The following is a 24155-nucleotide window of genomic DNA, read 5'->3' on the forward strand; positions in this document are numbered from 1 at the left end:
AATGAAACTTCTAAAAGGATTACCTGAACATCTAAATAAAATGTATTTTTTTTTGCTTGTGATGAAGGATTTTGATTTGTTTTGTTTTTCTGCTTTTATATAAATAAGATTATCAGGTGGTTTTCAAATATATGCCGCTGTCAGTAATAGCTTTTTAAATTTTTTTTAAAGATTTTATTTTTTGAGAGAGGGGAAGGGAGAGAGAAAGAGAGAGAAAAACATCAATGTGTGGTTGCCTCTCACACATCTCCTACTGGGGACCTGGCCCACAACCCAGGCGTGTGCCCTGACTGGGAATTGGAGTTGCTTTACAGTCCGGAGCTCAATCCACTGAGCCACACCAACCAGGGCAATGGTAGCTTTTTTTCAAAAAAGAAAAGATTATTTAGGGATGCAGAGGGCAGAGGGAGGACATGACAATTTAATGTTTAGAAGCACATTTAAAAGGACCAAAGTCAAGTACTGTTGGTTGAAATTGGAGACATTTGGAGGTCTACTTCGTGAAGTATTGTGTTCACAAAAATGTCTCATGTTCTTCTTTCCAGAGAAGTTGTGTAGTGCCCTCAGCCAGTGCTGGTTACTGCTTTTCTGCTCTGTCCATGAGTCGTGTCTCTGTGTCAAATCTGCATTTGTCTCAAAGGGAAGGGATCTTCAGTGGTGGTGGTGGCGGGTTTGGGGGAAAAGTTGCTGGTGCAGCCAGGCTCTGCTGGGCAGATGTCACTAGAAAGGGATTCGGCCAGGTCTCTTGAATAGGTTAGGGAAGAGATAGAGGTTGATGACGGAGGTTGCTGTATCCCCTGTCTTCAGGACGCAGTGAAATGGGTATGATTATTCAGGCATATATAACACCCTTTGTCATGCCATCTTGTCGTAATGTCGCTTTTCCGTAAATATGTAAGTAACAACTAACTAGTGGGAATATTAGGGAGATTTTCTTTACAAAAGTTTTTCAGCCTTTAAAATGTTACAGTGCTTGCTCTCAAAGAAAATTTAAAGTCTGTATTCTCATTTATCACATTTTTTACAATTATTTTAGAAGTACACGTGGTGACTTTATTTTGACTTGGACACTTCAAAACAGCGTAAACATTCGTTTTCAGTAACGTTGTCTCCTCGAGCAGGCGACCTTGACTACAGCGCCGTGCTGCTCGGGATGCTGGTGGTGCAGGACGTGCAGCTGGGCCTGTTCATGGCTGTCATGCCGAGCCTCATCCAAGCAGGAGCCAGTTCCTACGCCAGGTGGAATTTCATTTTACTTTATGTCACAGTTTTTCTAGTTTCAAATTATTTGTTTATAGAGGTCCTATTTGATGCCTTTTCCAAAGACACGTTCAGAACTCATGTAGCACGGGCCTCAGTGCCAGGCTCTGGAGTGACACCACCCAGGCTCACACTCCGCCTCTGCGGGTCGTGGCTGGGCCAGTCACTGAGCTTCACTCTTCCTCAGCTTTGTCCTCTGTAAAGTGGGGCAGTATCAGCCGTTATCTACTAGAGTGGATAGGACCTACTAGAGTAGAGTAGTTAGGATTAAGTGAGCTCAGATGGAATGCCTGTAACAGTGGATGTGTGTGTGTGTGCACGCACGTACACTGTTATTGGTGATTCTCATGGTAAATGTCACCATCTTCCCTGATTCTTCTTTCCATCCTCCTAACAAAATAATACCAGAACTTAAAGTGCACTCGCTGAGGTTCATATGGTGAGAAAAGCCAAGTGGGTAAAATAAATTTACCCAGAAAGCTATAGGTTGGGTTGCATATGCATTGTATTATAAGAATACCCACCAGAAAATAAGTATACTTTCCAAAGTATAGGGTGTCCTATAAAATTTAAAGGTACATTGCACGTGGGTAGAGATTATAAGCTTGAATTTGTTTTAAGCAAATATACTGTGTACATATAAATAATGTGTTTTAAATGTTTCCAGAATGTATATTTCTCCTCTCTCTTATAGCAATGATACTGTTGGTCAAAATTGAGCAGACTCTGAAATTTCTTTTGGAACCACTTTGAAATGCTAAGATCTGTCCCATTTACTTTTTCTTCTGTTCTAATCTGTACCACCTCCCAAAGGCCCAGCTCCAAACACTGTCAAATTGGGGTCAATGTATGAATTTGGGGGGACACCAACATTCAGTCCACAGCACTCTTTGGGTTAATCATATTTGGTGTTCGCTGGGCTGCTTGAATCTGTACATTTATGTCTCTCGCTTAATGTAGGAATTCCAGTCATTATTCCGCATAATTTTCCAGTTCCATTTGCTCTCTTTCTAGGACTCCAGTGATACAAATGTTTTTTCTTGTTGTCCCTCAGGTCTCTGAGACTTTTTTTTTTCAGTCTATTTTTTCTCTATACAGACTGAGTACATTTTTAAAACAATTTTTATTTATTTTAAGAGAGAATGGAGGGGAGGGAGAAAGAGAGGAAGAGAAACATTGATGTGAGACAGAAACATCAATCAAGCAGTGCCTCTTGTACACTCCCCAGCCGGGGACCGAACCCACATCTCAGGCACATGCCCTGACCAGGAATCCAACCAGCACCCTTTGGTTTTGTGGGATGATGCCCAACCAACTGAGCCATACTGGTCTGGGCATACATTTTTTTGATCTGTCCTCAAGTTCACTGATTCTGTCCTCTGCCATCCTCACTCTACTATTTAGCTTAACCAGCAAGATTTTTATTTGGGTTATTATATTGTTTAGTTGTATAATTTCTATTTGGCTCTTCTCATAACTTCTATTTCTTTTCTGAGATTTTCTGTTTGTTCATTTATTTCAAGAGAATTTTTAGTACTATGAATCAACTTTATGATGGCTACTTTACACTGGAAGATAATTCTAACAGTGATTTGTCTTGATGTTGGAGTCTGTGTATTGTCTTTTCTCATTCAAGTTGTGGTTTTTCCTTGACCGTTGGTATGATAAGTGATTTTCAGTTGTATCATGGACATTTTATGTATTATGAGTGTCTGTATTCTATTAACCATATTTTTTTTAAAACGAGTCCTGGTTAAAATGCGTGTGACTGTGTGTGCATGTGTATGTTCACCAACCTGCTGCCCCTGCCCCGCCCCGAGGGGAGCATGGACAGACTTACCTCCTTGAGGACTGGTGGGCTGGAAGTATTTTGTGCTTTTTAGTATTTACCTTTGCCAGATGTTATATTAGGTTCCAGCAGACCCGGGGTGATTAAAATCTGTGCTCTGCTCACAGGTAACTTGGCTGTGTTAAAATGAGTGCCTTCTTAGCCGAGGTTTTCAGAGGTTAAGGCTCAGGTCCTGGAGCTCTGGCTTGGCCCTTCGCCAGCTCTGGCAGCTTACTGAACCTCTCTGGGCATCAGTTTTCTCACCTGTAAAATGGGGACAATATGGAAATAGGACCTACCGCATGCACTGCATGAGGCTTGCAGAGAGGGTCACATAGAGCAGTTGGGCTAGTCCCTGTTATGTATAACCGTTAAAGGTAATTTATGGTGATTTTCCCTTGATCCAATTTGTTTTATATCAACAATGGGGTTTTATTATTTTTTTATTGGAAAATTTTTTTATTCTAATTGTTGTTCAAGTACAGTTTTCTGCCTTTTACCCCCATCCCAGCCCACCCCCTTAGTCCTCCCCATCTCCCTCCCATTTCCACCCACGCCCTTGTTATTGTCCATGTGTACTTTATACTTGTTCCTGCAAACCCTTCCCCTTTTTCCCTGAAATTCCCTCCCCACTCCCCTCTGGTCACTGTCAGCCTGTTCTCAATTTCAGTGTCTTTGGTTATATTTTGCTTGTTTGTTTGTTTTGTTGATTAGGTTCCTGTTAAAGGTGAGAGTGTATGGTATTTGTCTTTCACTGCCTGGCTTATTTCACTTAGCATAATGCTCTTCAGTCCCATCCATGCTGTCCCAGAGGGTAGGAGCTCCTTCTTTCTTTCTACTGCATAGAATTCTATTGTATAAATGTACCATAGTTTTTTGATCCACTCATTGATCCACATTTTTTTAACAATCAGAACAGCAAAACTTTCAGTCATAACCTTAATCAGAGTCAGTTCTTATTCATCTGGCTACAGATTTTCTTTTTTAAAAAAATATTGTACTTATTTCTTTTTAGAGAGAGGGGATGAGAGGGAGAAAAAGGGAGAGAAACATCAATGTGGGAGAGAAACATCAATCAGCTGCCTCTTGCAAGCCACCAACCAGGGACCTGGCCCACAACCCAGGTGTGTGCCCTGACTAGTAAGAGAACCAGTGACCTTTTGGTTTTCGGGATGTTGCCCCACCCACGGTGTGGCTCCTTGAGCCACACCATACAAGGAGCTACAGATTTTCAAGATAAGTAACTGAACAAAAATTCAGACAGCAAAAGGAAGATTTGTAACTTTAGCTGAAAACAATTTAAGTTCTATTCAAGAAGTGTACAATAAATTATTACCTGTAAAGTTCAGGATCTTCATACCAAACAGGAAGTAGAACCTCAGCAAGGAGTCTCTGAGCATTTACAAAGCACAAACGTGACATTCATATTACCAAACTTCCTGTCAGTTACAGACAGATAAAACTATTGATGTATGACCATCACAGAACTTTAAAAGCTTATAAAAAATTTCCCTGTTAAAAGCATTTGTTCAGTATAGCTGTTAGTCCCATTGATATTGTTCCAATTTACTCATGAAATGTCCTGTTTACCAACAGTTTTAATGGCATGGAAGGATGCACTATATTTTGTTAAGTTGTAAAAAAGAGTCAAAATCATATACAGTATTTCTGAAAAGTTAAATAGAATTACCATATGACTCAGCTATTCAACATAAAAACCCATGCACAACAGTGTGCATGTCCTTGGTGCCATGAATCACACACTTTACACATGGTAGATTTTATGTTCTGAATATTTTATTGCAGTAAGCACTGGTGGATAACTGTTCTGGCGCCATTAGTCATAATGGCTAAAAAGTGGAAACAACTCAGATGTCCATTAGCTAAATGAATGGACAAACAAAATGTGCTACAACCATACAATTGCGTACGGTTCAGTCCTAAAAAAAGATGAGGTGCTGACATGTGGGTCAGCATGGGCAAACCTTGAAGACATTATGCTGAGTGAAAGCAGCCTGTCACAAAAGGCCACATACCGTGTGATTCCATTTGTATGAAACACCCAGACGAGGCAAATCCGTGGGGACAGAAAGGACATTAGTGTTTGCCCAGTGCTGGGAGAGAGGGGGACGGGGAGTGAGTGCTGATGGATACAGTTTCTCTTTGAGCTGGTGAGTATGTTCTAAAACTGGGTGTGGGGGTGTTTGCACAACTTTGTGAATATGATAGAAAACCATTGAATTGTATACTTTAAGTGGGAGAATTGTATGGAATGGGAATTGTATCTCAAAGCTATTAAAATCATATACAGTGTTATTCTGACTACATAAAGAAAAGGAATAGAGAGGAAATATATGTATACAAGAGTGGAAAAAAGTAGGTTAACATTTGTTCGTATGGAAAAAGACATGCATGTTATGATTATTACTAATAAATAATAATCTGAGAATAAACTCACAACTGTAAATCTACTTTTGCCCACTTCTGTGTGTATGTGTATATGTGTGTATGTGTATATGTGTGTGTGTATATATGTGTATATATATAAAACAAGTGTATTACAAAGTTTTAATGATTTTCTGTGATTAGGGAAATAGATTATGGTACTTTAATTGTCTACTATATATACATTTTGTATGATTTGGGAAAGCCTCTTTTCCAGTTTTGATAACCAGAGGAAATGTATAGTAAAAAAATTAAATAAAATTAGTTGTAATGTTAATATAAACTTTGTCTCTTTGGTAAGCTTTATTTAGATTTAAACTTGATCTTTCCTAAAGGAAAGAATTAATTTCTCCCCCCCCCACAATATTTCACAAGTAATGAATAAAACACAGAGCCTATGATAAAGAATGCTTTTTTAGCCCTGGCTGGTGTAGCTCAGTGGATTGAGCACGGGCCTGTGAACCGAACCACACAATCGCGGTTCAATTCCCAGTCAGGGCACATGCCTGGGTTGCAGGCCAGTTCCTGGTTCCCAGCAGGGGATGCATGAGAGGCAACCGTACATTGATATCTCTCTCTCTCTCTCTCTCTCTCTCTCCCCTCTCTCTCTTCTTCCCTTCCCCTCTAAGATAAATAAATAAAATCTTAAAAAAAAAGAATGCTTTTTTAGAAATAAAGTAATTTGAATGATTAGAATTAAAATCTCATAAAACCATGAAAGTTCTAGAAGAAAGCATGGATGAATTTATAATATTGAAGGTGGGAGGACCTTTCTGCTTCAAGCAGAACACAAATTCTGGAAGCCATAAAGGAAAAGAAAAGTGATAATTATTACTGCATTAAAGTTTCATACCTTGAATGTTTAAATGCATGCCCATACAGCCCTGACTGGAGTGATCAGTGAGTTGGGCTTTGTCACCGGTTCGATTCCTGGTCAGGGGTGTGCCTGGGTGTGGGCCAGGCCCCCTGGTTGGGGGCATGCACGAGGCAACTGATCAATGTTTCTTTCCCACATTGATGTTTCTCTCCCTCCCTTCTCTAAAAAATAAATAATCAAAATCTTTATTAAAAAAAGAAAGAAAATTAAGAATTTGACTTTAAAAATAAGTAAATAACACATATGCATAAACATGTGCACATATGTACCTGTACTCATTTGGTGAGCAGGCCAAATACAAAGGGAAAAAGATGTTCATACACATATTAAAGAAGGAGTGGTTTCTTACTTCGTCAAGTGATGCGGACACCAGCCTGCAGTGTCCGTGGCATCGTGGATGAGACAAGACAAATTCACATGGACCACCAAAGTCCCATGGAGGAAAAGGGACAGCTCGGCCACTCTCTCAAGGGGAAAGCACGCTGACCCTTGCCTTGATGGGCTTTTATTGGCTTTCTAATAGTATACATCAAAGAAGGTTTTCATTCGTTATGCTTAGGTTTGCTTTAGGTAATTACTGTTTACAGATAGCAGTGGAAGGAATGTTACTGATTACTTCTTACAGATTAACGAGGAAAAAATGTTGCAAATGCAAGGGAACGATAAGAGTAACAGGTCTGGTTACACTTCAGTCCTCGGGAGAATTAGCACAGACTTCAGGAAGTTACTCCAAAGACATGCAGTAAGCATTTTATGCCTCAACTCAGGGTGAGGGAGTTTTAGCAAGAGGAAGCCTCAAAGCAGCCTAGGTACAATGCAGGCCTGGTTTCCCATGGGAGAACCGATCCGTGGGTTTGGCATCCTGTGTGCCACCATGCACTTACGGGCTTTCCCCTAGGGCTGAGCTACAATTGCCATTGCCGGGTAGATCGGTTCCCTACAGTCAAAATCTCCTACAAATTAATATTTGAATAACCCAATTAAAACAATAGGCGAGCCATATAAGCTGCTCATGTAGAAATGAGTAATTGGAAGATGTTCCCCCTCTTGCAGTGGAAAAGCAATGGCTCTTACCTGTCAGATTGCAAACCCTTAGAAGTGGGATGGTGGCCAGGGTTGGGGAATTGGGGCAGCCTTGTCGGCAGCCCATGTGGCAGTTTGGTCAGTGAAGATGCTGCGCTCCAGCCTGCTCACAGAAGCTCATTGTCCAGCACATCAGCCACCTAGAACGGTCCAAGTGTCTTGCTGGGAAAATGGCGGCACAGACACATGATGGGACACTCACTCAGCTGTTGGCATGAGTGACATAGAAACTTTGCCAAAACATGGTAAATGGGGAAATAAAGATGCAGAATAATACTTTTCTGGGCCGTTTGACTACTGTATCCTCACCACAGGCATTTGGTAGACTATTGGGAGGTGGACCTGGACGCAAGCTCTGGGCATGGCGATCACAGAGCATGTGCAGCAACTAGGAATGCAGGCCCGAGAGCCAGACGCCTGGCACGTGACCTGGAATGGTGGGTTGGCCTTTGTCTCCACTTTCTGGTCTGTAAGATGGGGCTGGTGACAGCACTTGTCTAGACGGGCTGTTCTGACAGGATTGTCATGAGAAATGCAAGTCATAAGTGGCTGCAATCTCTTTATCAGCTAAATAAAACTGGACTGAGACTAGGACACTTGTAGCATGCCATGCATAGGGGAGGATGTCCCACTCGCAGGGGGTTGCAGGGGTATCTGGGAAAGATAATGAATGGATGGTGAATGAGTGAGTGAACAGCAAGAAAGTGCCTAGAGTAGGTATGCACTATGCAGAGAATTACAGTGGGGTGATGAGTCAGCAAACGACGATGACACTTCAAATTTGCAAGGCCTCTGAGTCGTTGACTTTGAGGCCGAACTGTGAAGGACACAGCTGAACCTGTCAACTGTGGGGTGGGCTGCGCTGGCCCTATAGCTGGAGAGAATATGGCCGGTCAGGGAGCAAAGGCTGGTGTAGGCCGATTTGCAGGTGAGGGAGAGTGGAAGGTGTGGCTGGGTGAAGAAGTCTGGGCTTGTCTAAATGTCATGGGAGCTTTGGACATCTGATCGATGTTCCCAGCATGTTGCTTTGGCCTCTGTGACACGTGAATGAGATAAGTTAGGAGGTTGTCACAGTTCTGCAGGGAGATCATGGCACCCAGGAAAGGGGTGCCCCAGTGCTGCACAGGGCCAGGCTGGGTTGCACATCACATCCTTGTGATGCGTTGAAGTGTCGGGTGAGCAGTTAGTTCAGTGGTCTGCTCCTGGGCAGGAATTTGAGGCAGACCCAGCCTACTTTATTTTGGTGCAGTGAGAACATTTCTATTCCTGCCGGGCTGCAGACCCTGGTTTCTCACACTGGAAACCCAACTTCCTTAACCGATGTGGAGTCGTTCACAATGACTTTGCTGCTTTGCTGCAAGCCCAGCTCCGTTCTGATTCCCCAGAGTAATCATGTGCAACTTGAGATTTGTGTCCTGGGCTGCTATTTTAAGCCTGACTGCAGTGGTGAATTATCTCCTAGTACAGTAGTCCCTCCTTATCTATTGGGGCTACCTTCCAAGACCCTCCATGGATGCCGGAGAACACAGAAAGCACCTAACCCTGTGTATGCTGTATTTTTTTCTATACACTCAGATCTTTTCACTTAAAGGAAGCACTTCACAGCTTCTCTTTGGCTTATCTGAATTGCCAGTATCACTACTCTCGTGCTTCAAGGCCATGATTCGAGTAAAATAAGGGCTATTTGAAACAAGCACTGAAATACTGAGACAGTGAACCTGATAACCAAGACTGCTATGACAGACGTGTCTGATAGGCAGCATATACAGTGTGGGGACGCTGACAAAGGGGTGATTCACGCACTGGGCGGGGCAGAGAAGGATAGCTCGAGATTTCATAATGCTCCTCAAAACAGTGCACAGTTTAAAACTTATGAATTGGTTTTTCTTGGAATTTTCTGTGTCATATTTTCGGGCTGTCATTGACCATGGGTAACTGAGACAGGTGAAGCAAAACCACAGGGTGGAGGGGGGCACCAAAGTCGGTTCTGTGTCCTGCAGTGAGGACTTCTAAACCAGAGTTTTGGACTCAATGGTTTGCTCAATATGGTGAGGAGCTAAGTTTAAGAAAATAGGTGTGTTATTGTAAGTGCTACAAATATATAATAGTGCCTTTCTTGTGAAAGTCTTTGGTCTGAGATCTTAATAGTACATTTGAGATCTGCATTGCACAGCGATCTTCAACTGGTGTGTTGCAAGAGTTTGTGAAACATGCAATACTGACTGTTTAGTGAGGGGCACTGACCTCTTTCCCTTAGATCGTTGAATAAAAGTATGACAACAGCCAACACCATAGCTGTCCAATATGAATGAATCAAAATTATACCCATTTTTTGGTCAGATTGGCAAAAAATGATGTATTTTGGTGTGATGCAGGATTTTAGTAATTAGTTTTTGTGTGCCATGAGATGAAAAAGGTTGAAAATCTCTGGAATAGCATATATGCAAAGAGCTTAGTACAGAACCCCTTTCTCTATGACTTAAACGATAGACATGAAATTCAGAACTCTGGCTGGGGATGAGGGAGCACTTTGCTGAAGGTCCCTGGGGTTCTTTGGTCACACTTCTGGTGGTGAGCCTGCCAGGTAAGATGACAGGGTCACTGTTGCCCCAGAAGCGTTTCAAATCGGGGTTAGTCCTAGGAAGGAATTGCATTGTCTGTCGTTCACTGAGATATACAAGTTGCCAGTCAAGAGTCATTACATCCTATAAGGCGTATTTGTTCCAAAGTATTCATTGGAAAAATAATCCAGCTCTGTGTTCGATCTAGATAAAAATTTCTGAGGTTAATATGATTGATAGGTTTTATGTCAGTATTTGGACATAAAAATGTATGTGAGTTAAGTCATTTATTTTACAACATGTTAAACAAACAAACAAAAAGAGTGAAGATAATTTTATTGGGTTTTAGAGAATTATGTTTGGAGGTGAAATAACGTGTCTTTTTTTTCTTCTTTTTCCCTAGCATTTTCATGGAAATACTGCGAATACTGGCTTTGATTGGTCAGATTCTTTTTTCGCTAGCTGCTGTTTTTCTGTTATGTCTTGTTATAAAGACTTATCTCATAGGACCATATTATCGAAAGCTGCATTTGGAAAGCAAAGGGAACAAAGAAATCCTTATCTTAGGAGTCTCTGCTTTCATCTTTTTAATGTTAACGGTAATTCTCAAGATATCTGTTATTATATAATCTGATTTATAATCTATTCAGCGAAAGCTTGTGGTCAGTTCTCTGTCTTTATATTTGAATAATAGTTAAAATATTTAAACACTTACTTGTATTTTTTATTTTATGCACAGTTATGATGCTACCATGAATATTAATACTAGTTCAACCTGTTGGTTTCAACTCATACTCTTAAGCACTTCACTAAAATGGTTTTTGCGCTGCATTAAGAAGCAAGTCTGCGGTGGGAATGAAACACCACCGGTGTCAAACCACGTTACTGTCTTAAACTTTCAAACGGCCGTGGGGTAGTCCATCGTGTGTTTCACAGTGGACCCTTTCCATTGTTAGCTGTTAGGGTTTGTTTCCAGTTAGGACTGTTACAAATAAAGCTGCTAAACACATTCTCATGCGTGTTCTTTGATGGACATGTGATTTCAGTTTTGATGAGTATATACCTGGGAGTGAGGTCGCTGGGTCAGAGGGCGTGCACATGTTTAACCTCAGTAATTTTCCATGCAAGCTTCCCCCAGGCACTTACCCTGGTTCATGCCCTCACCGGGTAAGGATTCGCTTTCACTGTATCCTACCGGACACTTGTGTTGTCTGTCTTTGTAATGTTAACCACTCTGCCCGGTGGTGGTCGTGTCTCGTCGGTGTTCTGGTTTTATTTCCCTGGTGACTGGTAGCGCGAGTGCCTTGCTGTGTGCCTGTTAGCCAGGTGGACATCCTCCCAAGGGACGTGCTTGTTAAAGTCTTGAGGTTATTTTCCTGTTCCACTGGTTGTTTTCTTACTCATCTCTAGGAGTATTTTCTGGCAAATTTTTTGTTAGATTGTTTTTTTTTACTGGATTAAAGTGCACAACTTTCAGAATATTCGTGATGTCGCACAACCATCACCACTGTCCACTTTCAGAACCAATTTCTATCACCCAAAAGACACCCCTTGTCTTCCAATTCTGTCTGTCCCTCCCCCCCATGGCAGCCAGCAGTCTGCTCTTGTCCCTACGGATTTGCCTCTTCTGGACGTCTTGCATGAATGGGATCAGATAATGTGGCCTTTTGTGTCTGCCCACTTTTCCTTTGCGTGTTTCAAAGGTTCATCCATGCTATAGCATGTTTCAGTGCTTCATTCCACTTTATGGCTGAACAGTGTTCTGTGTCAGCTGTATCTTTGCTAGTATCTTCCAGCTTGTGACTTGCCTTTTCACTTGCTTAACAGCATTTTTTCCATGAACAACAGTTCTTAATTTTAGTGTAGTCACGTTATCCATTTTTTATGGTTAGCACTTTTTATATTCTGCATAAAAGATCTTTGTTTACCCCTGGATCATGAAGATGTTCCGTAAGGTCCTCTAGAAACGTTACTGTTTTACTTGTTTAGATCTACAGCCCATCTGGAGGTGCGCATAGCACGTGATGTAAGGGGGCGGACAGGATTCATTCTCTCATATGCTCTTCCCGCACCGTGTGCTGAAAGACCCCTCTCCACTGTTGTGCATGGTCACCTTGTCTAAAACCAAGAGGCCATGTGAGTGCTTGTGTGAGGGTGTGTGTTTCCAACCCTGCACTCTGCTCCCTTGGCCAGCCCACCTGCCCTCACCTCTGGCAGCGTAGTGCCCAGCTTCCCTCTCTGTCAGGGCCTGTTGTCTTGGCTCTATTTGTGGTCTTTCCAGTGTCCACATTAAGTTGTTAGGTTCAACGTGTCAATTTTCATACACGGGACAGTTTGGTTACAATTCCAGTGAATCTGTAGGCCTGTTGAAGGAAAGCTGACATTGTCATGATTCCAAGTCTCCTTCCCTGGGGGCTGCCTGCGCCCTGTTTGCTGAGGTGCTCGCTCGTGTTTCCCAGCAGTGTTTTGTAGTGTTTGGCGCAAAGGTCGTGCGCTTATTTTGGTATTTATTCCTGGGCATTCAGTGAGTTGTGATGCTGTTGTCAATGGTGTTTCTTCAAATGTTCACTTTTTCTATCTGTCTGTTGCTGCTGTTGTCTGTAGTTTTACTGTCTCAGATTAAAAGATCTACTTCTTTCCAGTTGTTTTGCATCAGTAATGTTGCACGAAGAAGTCTGAAGCTTTGCACTTAACAGAAGTATGCAGCTAGAAGCCCAGTAAACCATAACTACGCTATCTCAATCCGGCATTGTTAAGTATAGGCATTTCCAGATTTCTCGGTACTTCCCTCTGGCTTCCTGCCATTTCTTGGCAATTGCTCATCAGCTGTGTCTACTTTCTCAAAGTGGTTTGAGTTGGTTTGGGGAATAATTTTTTATACAGTATGTATTTTTAAGCCATAGCCAGGCTGTTCATTGTTTCAAGATAAAGAAAACATATCACAAATATTTAAAATAAAATTTGTAATGAAATTTTATCTGTGGGCCTCATTATGTAGTGTATCTGTGGGCCTTTATCTGTGGTATATACTCATTCAAAAATTTTGTAGCAGCCTGCATGAATTAGTGTTTCAGATATTTTAAATTCGTGTCTTCTCCTTGTGTGATTAGTTCACCTGGCCTTAGCTTCCACGTGTGGAGGCCCCACGAGGGACGACGTGGACATGCAGTGAGGTCTGGTTTTCACAGTCTTGTTGTGATGGCTGTGCCGGATCTAACAGGCCGTCTCTGGGTGCGAACCCTACTGTGGCAGACGCTGTCGGTAACTGACGGCGCTGTGTGTGTGTGCAGCACGTGCTCCCCCTCTTCCGCAGGTCACGGAGCTGCTGGACGTTTCCATGGAGCTGGGCTGCTTCCTGGCCGGAGCGCTTATCTCTTCCCAAGGCCACATGGTCACCGAGGAGATTGTGTCTTACATCGAGCCTATTCGCGACTTCCTGGCAATCATTTTTTTCGCATCCATAGGTAACTTTTTTCTTTACATCATAATGTTTGAATTGTATTTGTTATAATACTGGCAGATTACTTCTGTAATCTCTGTATATACATATTTTTATTTATAGACTTTAGAGCGAGAACAGTTCCCATAAAAATTAGAGCCTGGGGAGAAATCTTATTAAAAAATAGGGAAAATTTGACCCTATTCAGTTGGTTGGAGCATCGTTCTGTACACCAAAAGGCTGCGGGTTCCATTCCCGATCGGGGCATATATGGGGGGCAGCTGGTGGGTGTTTCTCTCTCTCTCTCTCTCTCTCTCTCTCTGTCACTCTTTCTCCTTCTCCTTCTCCCTCCCCTCCCCTTTTGAGGTCAATAAGCATGTCCTCAGGTAAGGATTAAAAAATACATAAAATAAATAAAACATAAAAAGAAAGTTTGAACAAAGGGGCGTTAACTCATTGGGTGGTCGTCGTGCTCTGTCCCTGTGAAGATGCACGTGTAGGTGGGCGTGGAGAAGGCCCAGGCACCCCCAGGGAGGACAACGCTCGCTTTGACGCCACAGGGAAAGGCTCCAGTGCTCAGGAGGCAGCAGCTTAATGTCAGTGCATCCAAATGGGAGGTTGGAGAGGAAGTACTGATTTTGATACAAAGAGAGTAAACTGACCACGTCGCTTGCTGCCCTGGAGATCTCCGTTGGTCAGGGCATCTTCCGTGGTCGGTCCTAGAGGAGAGCAGCAGCAGCAGGACCACAGCCCCTGTCGGTTCCAGCACATCCCCTGGCACCTCCTGGTTCGCGCCTCCTTACTGCCTGGGCAGCCCGTGCGTTCTGCACTGGCCGGCGGGTTCTGTGTGAGCCCAGCAGGAGGCCGAGAGCGTGGAAAAGCAGATTCTAAGATTTAAGTGGAAACGTGAGAGAGGCCCTGGGTAGCCAAGCCAGTTCTCAAAGAGAACCACAAAGTGAGAAGGTTGTACTTGAAGTGAAATAAGATCATTCACACGCAGCTTTGGGAATTAGATGTCTTGTGTCCGAGAGAGAGAGCTCCTGTGACAGACACTTGCCTCTTCCTCTTGCTCCGCTCATTGTCTCCCCTCACCTGTGTGTGTGTGTGTCTCTCTCTGGCCCTCTTCTCCCTTCCCCCTCTCTCCTGCCCCTTCCTTCCCCTTCCTCCCCGCCTCCTGGTGACACCCCTCAAAGTGCTGAGTGAGCTCTGCCAGTTCTGGGCCCTTGAACTTCCATTCCTGGTTGATGATTCACTTCTTTTCTCTCAGCTCTTTTCCAGACAAGGTCTAATAAAATCGATTGAATTGTCACCATTTTCTCACCACATTCAAGTCCTGTGTTCCATTCTTGAGACCCCTAGGTCACCCTGACTGATGCGTGTCACTCCGTATCCTGCCTGCTGGGTTTCATGGGATGTTCACTTCTTAAAAAACGAAAATTCCGTAAGCATGTTATTTAAAAGACATATTTGCTGTAGTATTTCTCAAATTAGGATTCTTGATTTGTTAAGAACCATGTTTTCTAACAATAACAATCATACATGTTTTTGCTTTGGTTATTTACACTCAGTACTTCGAAAGGAATTCAAGTTAATTGCCCTGCCAACTGAGAAGCGTGTATACAATTAGGTTTTTATTCTCTGGCTGGTCAGGGACAGTTTTTCTGTCCCAGGTTTCTAAGCAGCAAGTTAATGGCATCTGTTTAAGAAGACACCTTGACTTTTCTGCATATATAGACCTCAGTGACGGATGAATACGTGACAGGGTCCCTCTTTTTAACAAACGTGCATTGACCCCCTGCCTTGTGTCAGGCCCTGTCAGAGCCACAAAGATGACCTGGACCCAGCTGCTGCTTCCAGGGCCCATTGGCTATAGTTGGTTCTGGGTTAGAAGAGAGGGTCCTGGGGTCACCGCCACCCACAAGTGGGTGTGCGGAGGGACTCAGGCTGTGCTCCTGAGGAGCCTTTGAACATCGCAACAAAGGGCAGTTTTTAGGCCCAGAGTGAGGGAGGGCTTTCTGTGCTGGAGGAGAACACTGCCAGCTGTCATTCTTGGAGGTGCCCTGGAGGGAGCTGCCACATGGCGGGTGTTACCTAGAACCTTGCAGCCCTGGATCCTTGCTCACTGTTTTATCTGTGGGCCTCATGCATGTGCGCAGCGCCCGTGAGAACAAGTGTCTGCTACCACAGGGGCTGCCTGGGCCAGGGACCTGCCTGTGTCCTGCTGTGTTCACTCACCACCCAAACCCATGACTGCGGGTGAGGACGCTGAGGCAGAGAGAGGCCAGGAGGCACGCCAGTGTGCACAGCTGGTTAGTGGTAGACCTGGGATTTTAACCGGAACCTGTACTAGTTACTGTCGTTCTACCCCAAACATACATGTGGTATTTCTTGCAAGAATGAATGGTTTTAAGTAGGAAAACTAACATAGCTCGTTTGCCCTCCTGTACAAATTCTGCGTGGCAAAGACATCGTACCATGGATTTATCTCTGTTTTGTTACTGCGGCTCAGCACTGGCTCCAGTCCACTTGGTGTCGTCATTGCAGTGCCCACAGTGCGCCACTCACTGCCGGGCATCACGTAGGGGAACAGCCTCCACCCTCAGAGCAGAAAGCCTTTCTCACCGGCCTGTGTGCGGAGCGTCCCACTAGTGGTCCTGGGCCAGGCACTTGCTGTGACCATGAGGGACTGAGTGATCACACCCACTCCATGGTGCTGTTCATTTGGGGCACGAGAGCGTGTTGGGGAGACCCAGCCAGACTCTGGAGTCAGCGAGCGACTGGGCTTCTCAGCCTCGAGGTGTGGACAGTCAACCTTCCCCTCCTGTGGTGCGCTTCCTTGTCCTCAGAGTCCATGAGCCATTTGCATCTTGGTCAGAATATTTTCATAAAGGAAAATCAGATTTAGCAGCTGTTTGCTGTTTGCTTTGCAGTGTCAGGGGCGTGAAGTCTGGCCGGGAACCGCATGCGGCGCCCAGGCCCACAGAGCCCCAGGCCTGGGCTGCTTTCCCTGGAGCGGCTGGCTCAGGAGCCGTCCACAGCAGAGGCTCGGACAAGTGTACAGCACTGTTGTGCTTACAGGAATTGTGTCCTTCTGTTGCAGCAAGTGTGAGGAGCTTGAGTGTGACGAGACTTATCACTGAGGAGCAGGCATGAATGTGTTGGGAGGTGGACCGTGTGACCCTGAAAGAATGACCGTGTCTGTTCTTCCCGACAGGGCTTCACGTGTTTCCCACCTTCGTGGTGTACGAGCTCACCATCCTCATGGTCCTCACTTTGTCGGTGGTCGTCATGAAGGTATCGGTCCTTTCTGTGACTCGTGGGTAAAGTTCATAGTGTTTTGGTTTTGCGTGTCACACAGTGCCCGTTACTCCCTCCTGAGCTGCACTTCCTACCCCCGGCCGTGCTGAGTCTGCGAGCCCCCAGCCACACCGTTTGCCTGGTGCCTGTCTCCTGGCATCCGGCACCGCCTGGGACGGGTCTGGGTTTAACTGCCTCAGCATTGAGTGTGTTTAAAATTGGGAGTTGAAAAGGTGGAATGGGAGAAACAGCGTTCTGGATCCTGCAGTGGCGTCCCTTCATTGTACTTTGACTTTAATGCTAAATGAGTCTGAAGAACCACAGAACCTTATTCATGTGATGCCTGCTGACACACGTTTTCACAGTCTCCGAGGATTATTTTGCTAGTCTCCAGTTGTTGTTCTCTATGACTGCAAATTATTGAGGTGCCTGTGTTAGCATTTTAAATAATTAATTAATTAATTTATCTTTAGAGGGGAAGAGAAGGAGAGAGGGAGAGAAATATCAATGTATGGCTCATGTGTCCCCTGCTGGGAACTGGCCTGCAACCCAGGCATGTGCCCTGACTGGGAATCAATCCTTTGGTTCGCAGGCCCACGCTCAATCCACTGAGCTATGCCAGCCAGGGCTTGTGTTAGCTTTTAATGTCTTAACCTGTTCTGTAGCTATCTGGCTTTGTGGACTAAAAAAATTGACAAAATATTTCCACGTGAAGGAGCCAGAATTCCTGACGATTGTCTAGTTGCCCCACCAGCTCCAGGCTGTTTACCCCTCTGGATACTGTTTATAAGAGACATACACATTTTTCTCTTATTAAAGATAGCATTTTCATTTAAACACTGTGACATTTAATGCTTTTAATTTAGTTTGAGGGGAAAAGCCTTGTTTTCTGCAGGTGAACCTAAATCCTTCGTTTTGCCTTGGAGTTCTGTGTGGTTTTATTTCAGACATTCTGTGTTTATTTGGTGCCTCCTGCGTAGAAGTGCCTCTCTGTATGTCCCCCCATGTGTTACTTGAGGGCTGTCCCAGTGTCTACATGTCCTCTCTGTTCTCTGTGGGCTTGGCCGTCGGGGCTCTGGTTAAGCAGTAACCTGGGGTTGCTCTTGCAGTTTGTTCTGGCTGCACTGGTCTTGTCTCTCCTCTTGCCGAAAACCAGCCAGTACATCAAGTGGATCGTGGCTGCAGGGCTGGCGCAGGTCAGCGAGTTCTCTTTCGTCCTGGGGAGCAGAGCGCGCAGAGCGGGCATCATCTCTCGGGAGGTGAGTGTCCACCGCTTCCTGTGCGTGTTCGCGATCAGGCAGACGCTGTGTCACTGTCCTGTTTCAGGCTCCTCTTGCCGCTGTTTGAGCATCATGTGCGGTTGTGAGTGTGCAGTGAGTGTGTGTGTTTTGTATGTTCAGCAGAGTGTCTATCTTCCTTCTGCTTTGCACTTACGTTGTTCTTCTGTGGTTTTCCCCATTTCTACTTCTTTTGACTTTGTTGTTTGTCCTGTTTTAACTGGCTATGAACTAGAACTTGATGAGTGTCATTTGATGACCTGTGACTATCACTAAATTTTTCTTCAAAGATTTTATTTATTTTTAGAGATGGGGAAGGGAAGTAGAAGAGAGGGAGAGAAACATCAATGTGTGGTTGCCTCTCACACGTCCCCCACTGGGGACCTGGCTGCAGCCCAGGCGTGTGCCCTGACTGGGAATCGAACCAGAAGCCCTTTGGTTCACAGGTTGGCACTCAGTCCACTGAGCCATGCCAGCCAGGGCTGATGGTCACTAAATTTGATATGAAGGGGATTTTGTGCTTGGCTGTGGGATGCAGGGTGTGGCTTTAAAGTGAAGAAAGGACTCCCAACACCAAGGGTAAACATGCCGGTCTGTTGCTCTGCAGTGTTAGAAGGTCAGTGTTTAAAACCTGAGTATTCTTCCAGGACCAGGTAACTGAGTTGAGTAGTAGCCCTGGATGATCCGAGGACAGATCGATGCTTTAACTAAGAAAAGCATTTGACAACTAAAATTAGAGCACTACTGTTTGGGTGAAAACAAGATTAAAGGGAGCCTTTTTGTTGTTAAATGTATAAAATGTTAGGTCATAGTGTAGAAATCTGAACTCCCTGCCTTTGAACTGTTGGTTCACTAAGAAGTAGCACGTATGCCAGAGTTAGAAAACTCTGGGTTCTTTGTAGGCTCGTAAGCTGTGTGTTTCCTGGGGAAGAAGCAGTTGACTTCACGATGTTTTCTAAATCATAGATTTGTAGAAAAACAAGTTCCTGAATCGTAACTTCCTATAGCCCTCTTCTGCAATCTGTGCTTCGCTTTGGCCCCTTTTGATGTCTACGTAAGCACAGCTGAACTTCTGGGCCTGATCCCTGAAGCCAGGGCAGCGCTTTGGCCCTGTTCTCATTCCCCTCCACGTGGCAGGGACCACTACGGGAGGGCCTCCTGACTGTCACCTCTTATGGCATCTCTCCCTAAGTGGTGATGTTGTCAGTAAAGTCTGCCCTGCCAAGTGGCACTTTGATATTACGTTCTGCACACCTGCTCTCTAATAAATGTGCATTGAATGAATGTGAAAGTTGTTATTGGTACATGTGAAATGCTGGTGAGCATTCAGAATTAAGTGGTTGTCTCCTGGTGTCCATCAGTGTGAGAAAGATAGGTCTTGATATTAAAGAACAATGTAAAACAATGCTGAAGAATGGAATTTGTGCAGAGCTCCATCTGAGACCTTCCCTGAGGCTGTCCTCTCAATTAAGTGACCCCAAGGGGTCAGTCTGACTGCCCAGTGAGCCCAAGTGGTGACCCTGGATTGCACAGACTTCAGTGTATGTGTGAACCAGTGATGCAAAGATCTGATGGCAATTTCCAATGACAGTCAAATCTCAGTCCTCCTCACACCCAGATGTTGAGGTGCCTGTGTCTGTATGGGGCGCACCTAAGAGTGTACCTGTGGTTCGAAGTGAACTAGTTATCCTGAGACAATAACCAGCTTTACTTGCAATGGAAGAAATGAGCATGTGCACCTGCCAAGCCTGAGATGACGCTTAGTTTTACCTGTTGCAGGTGTACCTCCTCATCCTGAGTGTGACCACGCTCAGTCTTTTATTGGCCCCCGTGCTATGGAAAGCTGCAACTACCAAGTGTGTGCCACGGCCAGACCGGCGGTCAAGTCTCTGAAGGCACCGAGATGAGCCACAACTCGCAAAGCAAAACCCACGTGCAGGAAAGCAGACATGTCAGACAGTCCCGTGATGGCCCTTTGGGGAGCAAAGTGTGCCGTGCAGCAGGGGTGTCTTGTTTGTCCATCTCACAAACCATTGCTGCCATGTGTCGGGACCCTCCAGCATAGCGTATTGCACCCACTCACCACGCGCAGTATAAATGCAACGCTGCATTTTACAGGTCGCCTTGACTCTTCTGCCTGGATGTGCCTTTTTTTCTTAGATTAATGTTAACTTTCTATGGTTATTTCACCAGTTCATGATTTTTTGGTAAAAAAAGTTAGAAAGCTTTTTTATTTATTGTACAATTTTAGTGTTATCTGTTGGTTGATATTTGTTATTAAACATTTTTGTGATATGAAATTTTAATTTTTGCAATGAGTTTGGAAAATTACTTTCAATCCTTAAAGCCTATGTTTTCTAAAATGAGATGAATACCTTTTAAATGTCTATTTATTTTTTATTGTAACAATTTTAAATAAAACACTTTCATGTCAATATTAGGCAAACAATTCTTTTAAAATACTTGGTTGTCATATTTTAATAAAGATTCTTTATGACAAGAATATAACTAAACTTATTGAAAAAATTACATACTTTTAGTCCTCACCTGAGGATATATATGTTTTTTGATCTTCGAGAGGGAAGGAGAGAGAGAAAGAAAAAAGCATCTATGTGAGAGAGAAACATTGATGGGTTGCCTCCCATACACACCCTGACCAGGGGTCGAACCCGCAGCCTTTTGGCATACAGGCCGACACTCAAAGTGACTAAGCCCCCTGGCCAGGGTGAAAAATATTTTAAGTGAGATTTTTGTTTTACTAATCTTTATCAACATTTTTTGTTAAGGTAATTTGTATACTACCACACTATTCTCCAAGAGACCAAATTAATACAGTTCTATTTGCAAAGCCTAATTCCTAACTTCCAATTTTAAAAGGGCATTTTTGTGATTATGTGCCCCATTTTAGAAAACCACACAGGTGAAGATCTGATCCTTACAAAGATTTCCCTGAGGAGTACGTTAAGCCACAGTTTTCCTATAAATATTGGCTTTAAGGGCCTAAAAACCTCATCAAAATACTTGGACAGACATGTTATATATAATTGTGTGATGCTGATATAAATTGTGGATTGTAGTAATATAAATTAAAACACTAAAATGAAGTTAATTACGTCTAATCTGAAGTAAGTCGATGGAAAAATAATATAAACATGTGCTTGTTTTTAGAAAATCACGTTGTTTTGATTCCTTTCTAAATGACACAGACGTCTGGTGCCATTCCCTTCAAATCGCTGGTGTCCACACACAGCAGTGTGCTGGAAGTTCTGGGCCTGGCCCTCTCATTGGGCCGTGCTGAGGCCTCCCCGTCCCATCTGAAGCCAATGCATTGGTGGCCTCTGGGACGCATTTTACGTTGTGCTATATCTCCAGCACCCACAAAAGAGCCAGAAACTCGTTACCTGCTGTTGAACTGAGGAAGACCTATTCCATGCGCTGACATCAAGTTTCCAACAAAACATGGAGTTCGAATTAGTCTGTGAAAATCGAGTAAATAAAGATACGCACTTAACGACCAGAGGAAACGCCTTTAGAACCCCGCTGCCTGTGGGGACTGCCTCTTGGAGGGTCCTGGATCATCGGGACACCTTGAAGCCATAGGTAGTTCCACTTTCACCCCCTGAGCCCACCCTTCCCCCTTCATCCCCACCAGGTCCCATCCTCCTCCTCAGTCTCTACCTGGGGCCACCCTCCTTTATCTATCCACCTAGGCCCACCCTCCTCCAGCCCCAGGACTTGGCCTCTTCACCTTTCACTGACCAGTGCCTTCCTCTGCACCTCCCTGTGTCTTATGTGTCTGTGAACTTGCTCCAGCCTGCCCCATACTGAACTCACAAAGCCCTCTCACAACCCCGGCCTCACTCTCCCCTCCTGGTCCAGACTTGCTGAAGGCTCACAGCACTCATCTCCATCCCTTCAAACCCCTGCACCTGGATGCCACAGACCACCCACCTCCCAGGTAGTAGCACCGGATCTGTTCGAACCATCCCCCACCCCCACAGGCCTGCCTCCTGGCATCTTGTCCCCTGTGCTTGTGTGTTGTGCGACTGTGTGGCTAGAATGGGCAGGGGGACTCCTATTACCCATACATCTGCCAGAGGGAAAATGTGCCTGCTGACCAGCTTGGTAGTGACATCATCACCTTGAATTTAAAAATTGGCATCTAAAAGTCCGAGCTCATTCCCATGAGATGGACCTGCTTGGGGAATTGAGCTTCCAATCCTGGGAATGCTGATGGCAGATTGGGATAAGGCTGCGTTGACCACCTCAGCACCAACAAAAACCTAAGCGATACTGGCTTACCGTGAGTGCCTTGTGCCAGGCGTCCCCCAAGCCCTTCATCTGGGTGGTTGGGTGTCGCAGCTGCCGCTCTAACCTGAAACTTTTACAACCACCTGTAATCCCAGCTCTTCCCGCTGCAAGTCCCCACACGTCACATGCTTCCTCCACCTGTGGGCACCCACGTGTGGTGTCCCTTGTCTTAACGGATCTGCGAATCCCATCTCCTAAACTTCTGACAGGCAGGGCCACCCTCTTCCTTGGTGTCCTAAAGCTTTGCTCAGGGTGCAGAGAGCAGGCTTGCAGTGAACCAGCTCCCTCAGTTTAAACAGCTTAAAGCATCACAATAAGTATATTAGGGAATTTTATTTGGGCCTAAAGGAACAAAAAAGGAGAATGTCAAATGCCAGATAGCTACATAATCACACAGTAGAAAATTAAGATGTGTCAGCTATTACAGCAAATCTTTCATGTGAGGTCGGTTAAGAAAGAAATTTGCCTTAGTTTGTTTAAGCAACAGATTTAAAATCAGATATTAATGCATTTTATACGCAAAGCAGAGGTAAGGAATGTGTAGAAGTGAAGAAGACAGTTACAGCCTCTAGGAACCCACAGTCTGGGGTAGCGGAAAGATGAATGAATGGTGTATAAGAGGCTCAGAAGTCAAAATGGTGTAGATTGGGAGAGCCAGGGAGCAGGCAGGAGGAATTAAATGCTGACTGTGGTCTGCGAGGCCTCTCAGGAGAGGCATACAGGCTGGACTTGCAGGTGGTTAGAGGTCAGTGCTGAAGTGTGCAGGAAGGTCCTTCCCGACAAGACCCTGGCCTGAGAAGAACTGTGGCCCTGCAGGGCTGAAGCTCAGCTGTTCAGGGAGACAGGTAAGAGAAATGCACAGAGCAGAGGGCTCAGAGGGCCCTGGCAGCCGAGTCTTCCCCAGAGCACTACTGCATGGTGTGACAAGCGGTGCAGGCGAAGCCCAGTCAAGGACAGCAGCAGGGCTTCGGGACACATCCCCTGCGGGTGAGGGTTCTTCAGAGACTGAGCGTGGACATAACAACTGCATCTGCTTTGGACACAGCAGTTCCCACACCAAAGACACAGAGGTGAGGCACAGACCCAGGCCCGCCTCCAGCAGTAAATGTGGGAGCCTCGCCAGAGCCAGGTGTGAGTTCACTCGGGGTGTTGCCCCAGGTGAGGCTGAGACCCCACAGGCCACACACAGATGGCTCTTCAAGAAGACAAGATGAGGCAGGTATTTCAGAAGCATGCAGGTGAGGCTGGTGAAGGGGGGAGGCAGGGGGAATGAGTTCTGCAGGACAGTGATTGCTCCGGTATCTTGGTCTTTGGACATCCTGCTCCCAGAACTCCTTGGATATCACTCTGATGTTCAGCCCTCAGCTGGCAGCACAGATGTCAAAATGCTTCTGAAATGTCATTGTTCACAGTCCAGACAGCATACCCCTATTGCCCTGCCCAACAATGTGGCTGTCGCCTCTGACCCCTGGGCTGATACCCCGCCTTTGGAACCTGGTAGAGGCAGAGCCCCGGGTCCATACTCTCTCTTTACCTGTGACCTTGCTGTGTGGCCTTTGGGTATGACATGCACACTCCAGGAATTGTGAGTAAAAACTAATTTCTTAAAATCCCTGGTTGGTTTCTGCCACACTGTATCCTGTGACCATAGCAAGTCCACAAGGGCCAGTCCAGCCCCAATGTTGGTCCTGGTGGGAGAAATGTGGTGGTGGGCTTGTCATGAGTATGGGGCTTAGAGGAGTGCCTTGGGCATTCTTTACTGAGGGCATCACCGTCT

The 24155-nt window shown here is 45.0% G+C and overlaps 1 protein-coding gene across 3 annotated transcripts in view; it reads left to right on the forward strand.

Annotated features, from left to right (window-relative positions):
• Positions 1–20471, forward strand: part of SLC9D1 (solute carrier family 9 member D1) — a 50057-nt gene extending 29586 nt beyond the window's left edge. Inside the window, exons 8-13 of one of the 3 annotated variants that reach the window (XM_037042086.1) lie at positions 1101–1239; positions 10458–10653; positions 13368–13518; positions 16708–16787; positions 17900–18049; positions 19847–20471. In XM_037042086.1, coding sequence (XP_036897981.1) covers positions 1101–1239; positions 10458–10653; positions 13368–13518; positions 16708–16787; positions 17900–18049; positions 19847–19960 — 830 coding nt within the window. In that variant the 3' untranslated portion in view covers positions 19961–20471. The remainder of the gene's footprint in view (positions 1–1100; positions 1240–10457; positions 10654–13367; positions 13519–16707; positions 16788–17899; positions 18050–19846) is intronic. The other 2 variants (XM_037042087.1, XM_037042088.1) reach the window with 2 other exon arrangements.
• Positions 20472–24155: the final 3684 nt, after the last annotated feature.

Source organism: Sturnira hondurensis, unplaced genomic scaffold (assembly GCF_014824575.4).
Source record: "Sturnira hondurensis isolate 20B ecotype Veracruz unplaced genomic scaffold, ASM1482457v3 Scaffold0003681, whole genome shotgun sequence".
Lineage (NCBI taxonomy): Eukaryota > Metazoa > Chordata > Mammalia > Chiroptera > Phyllostomidae > Sturnira > Sturnira hondurensis.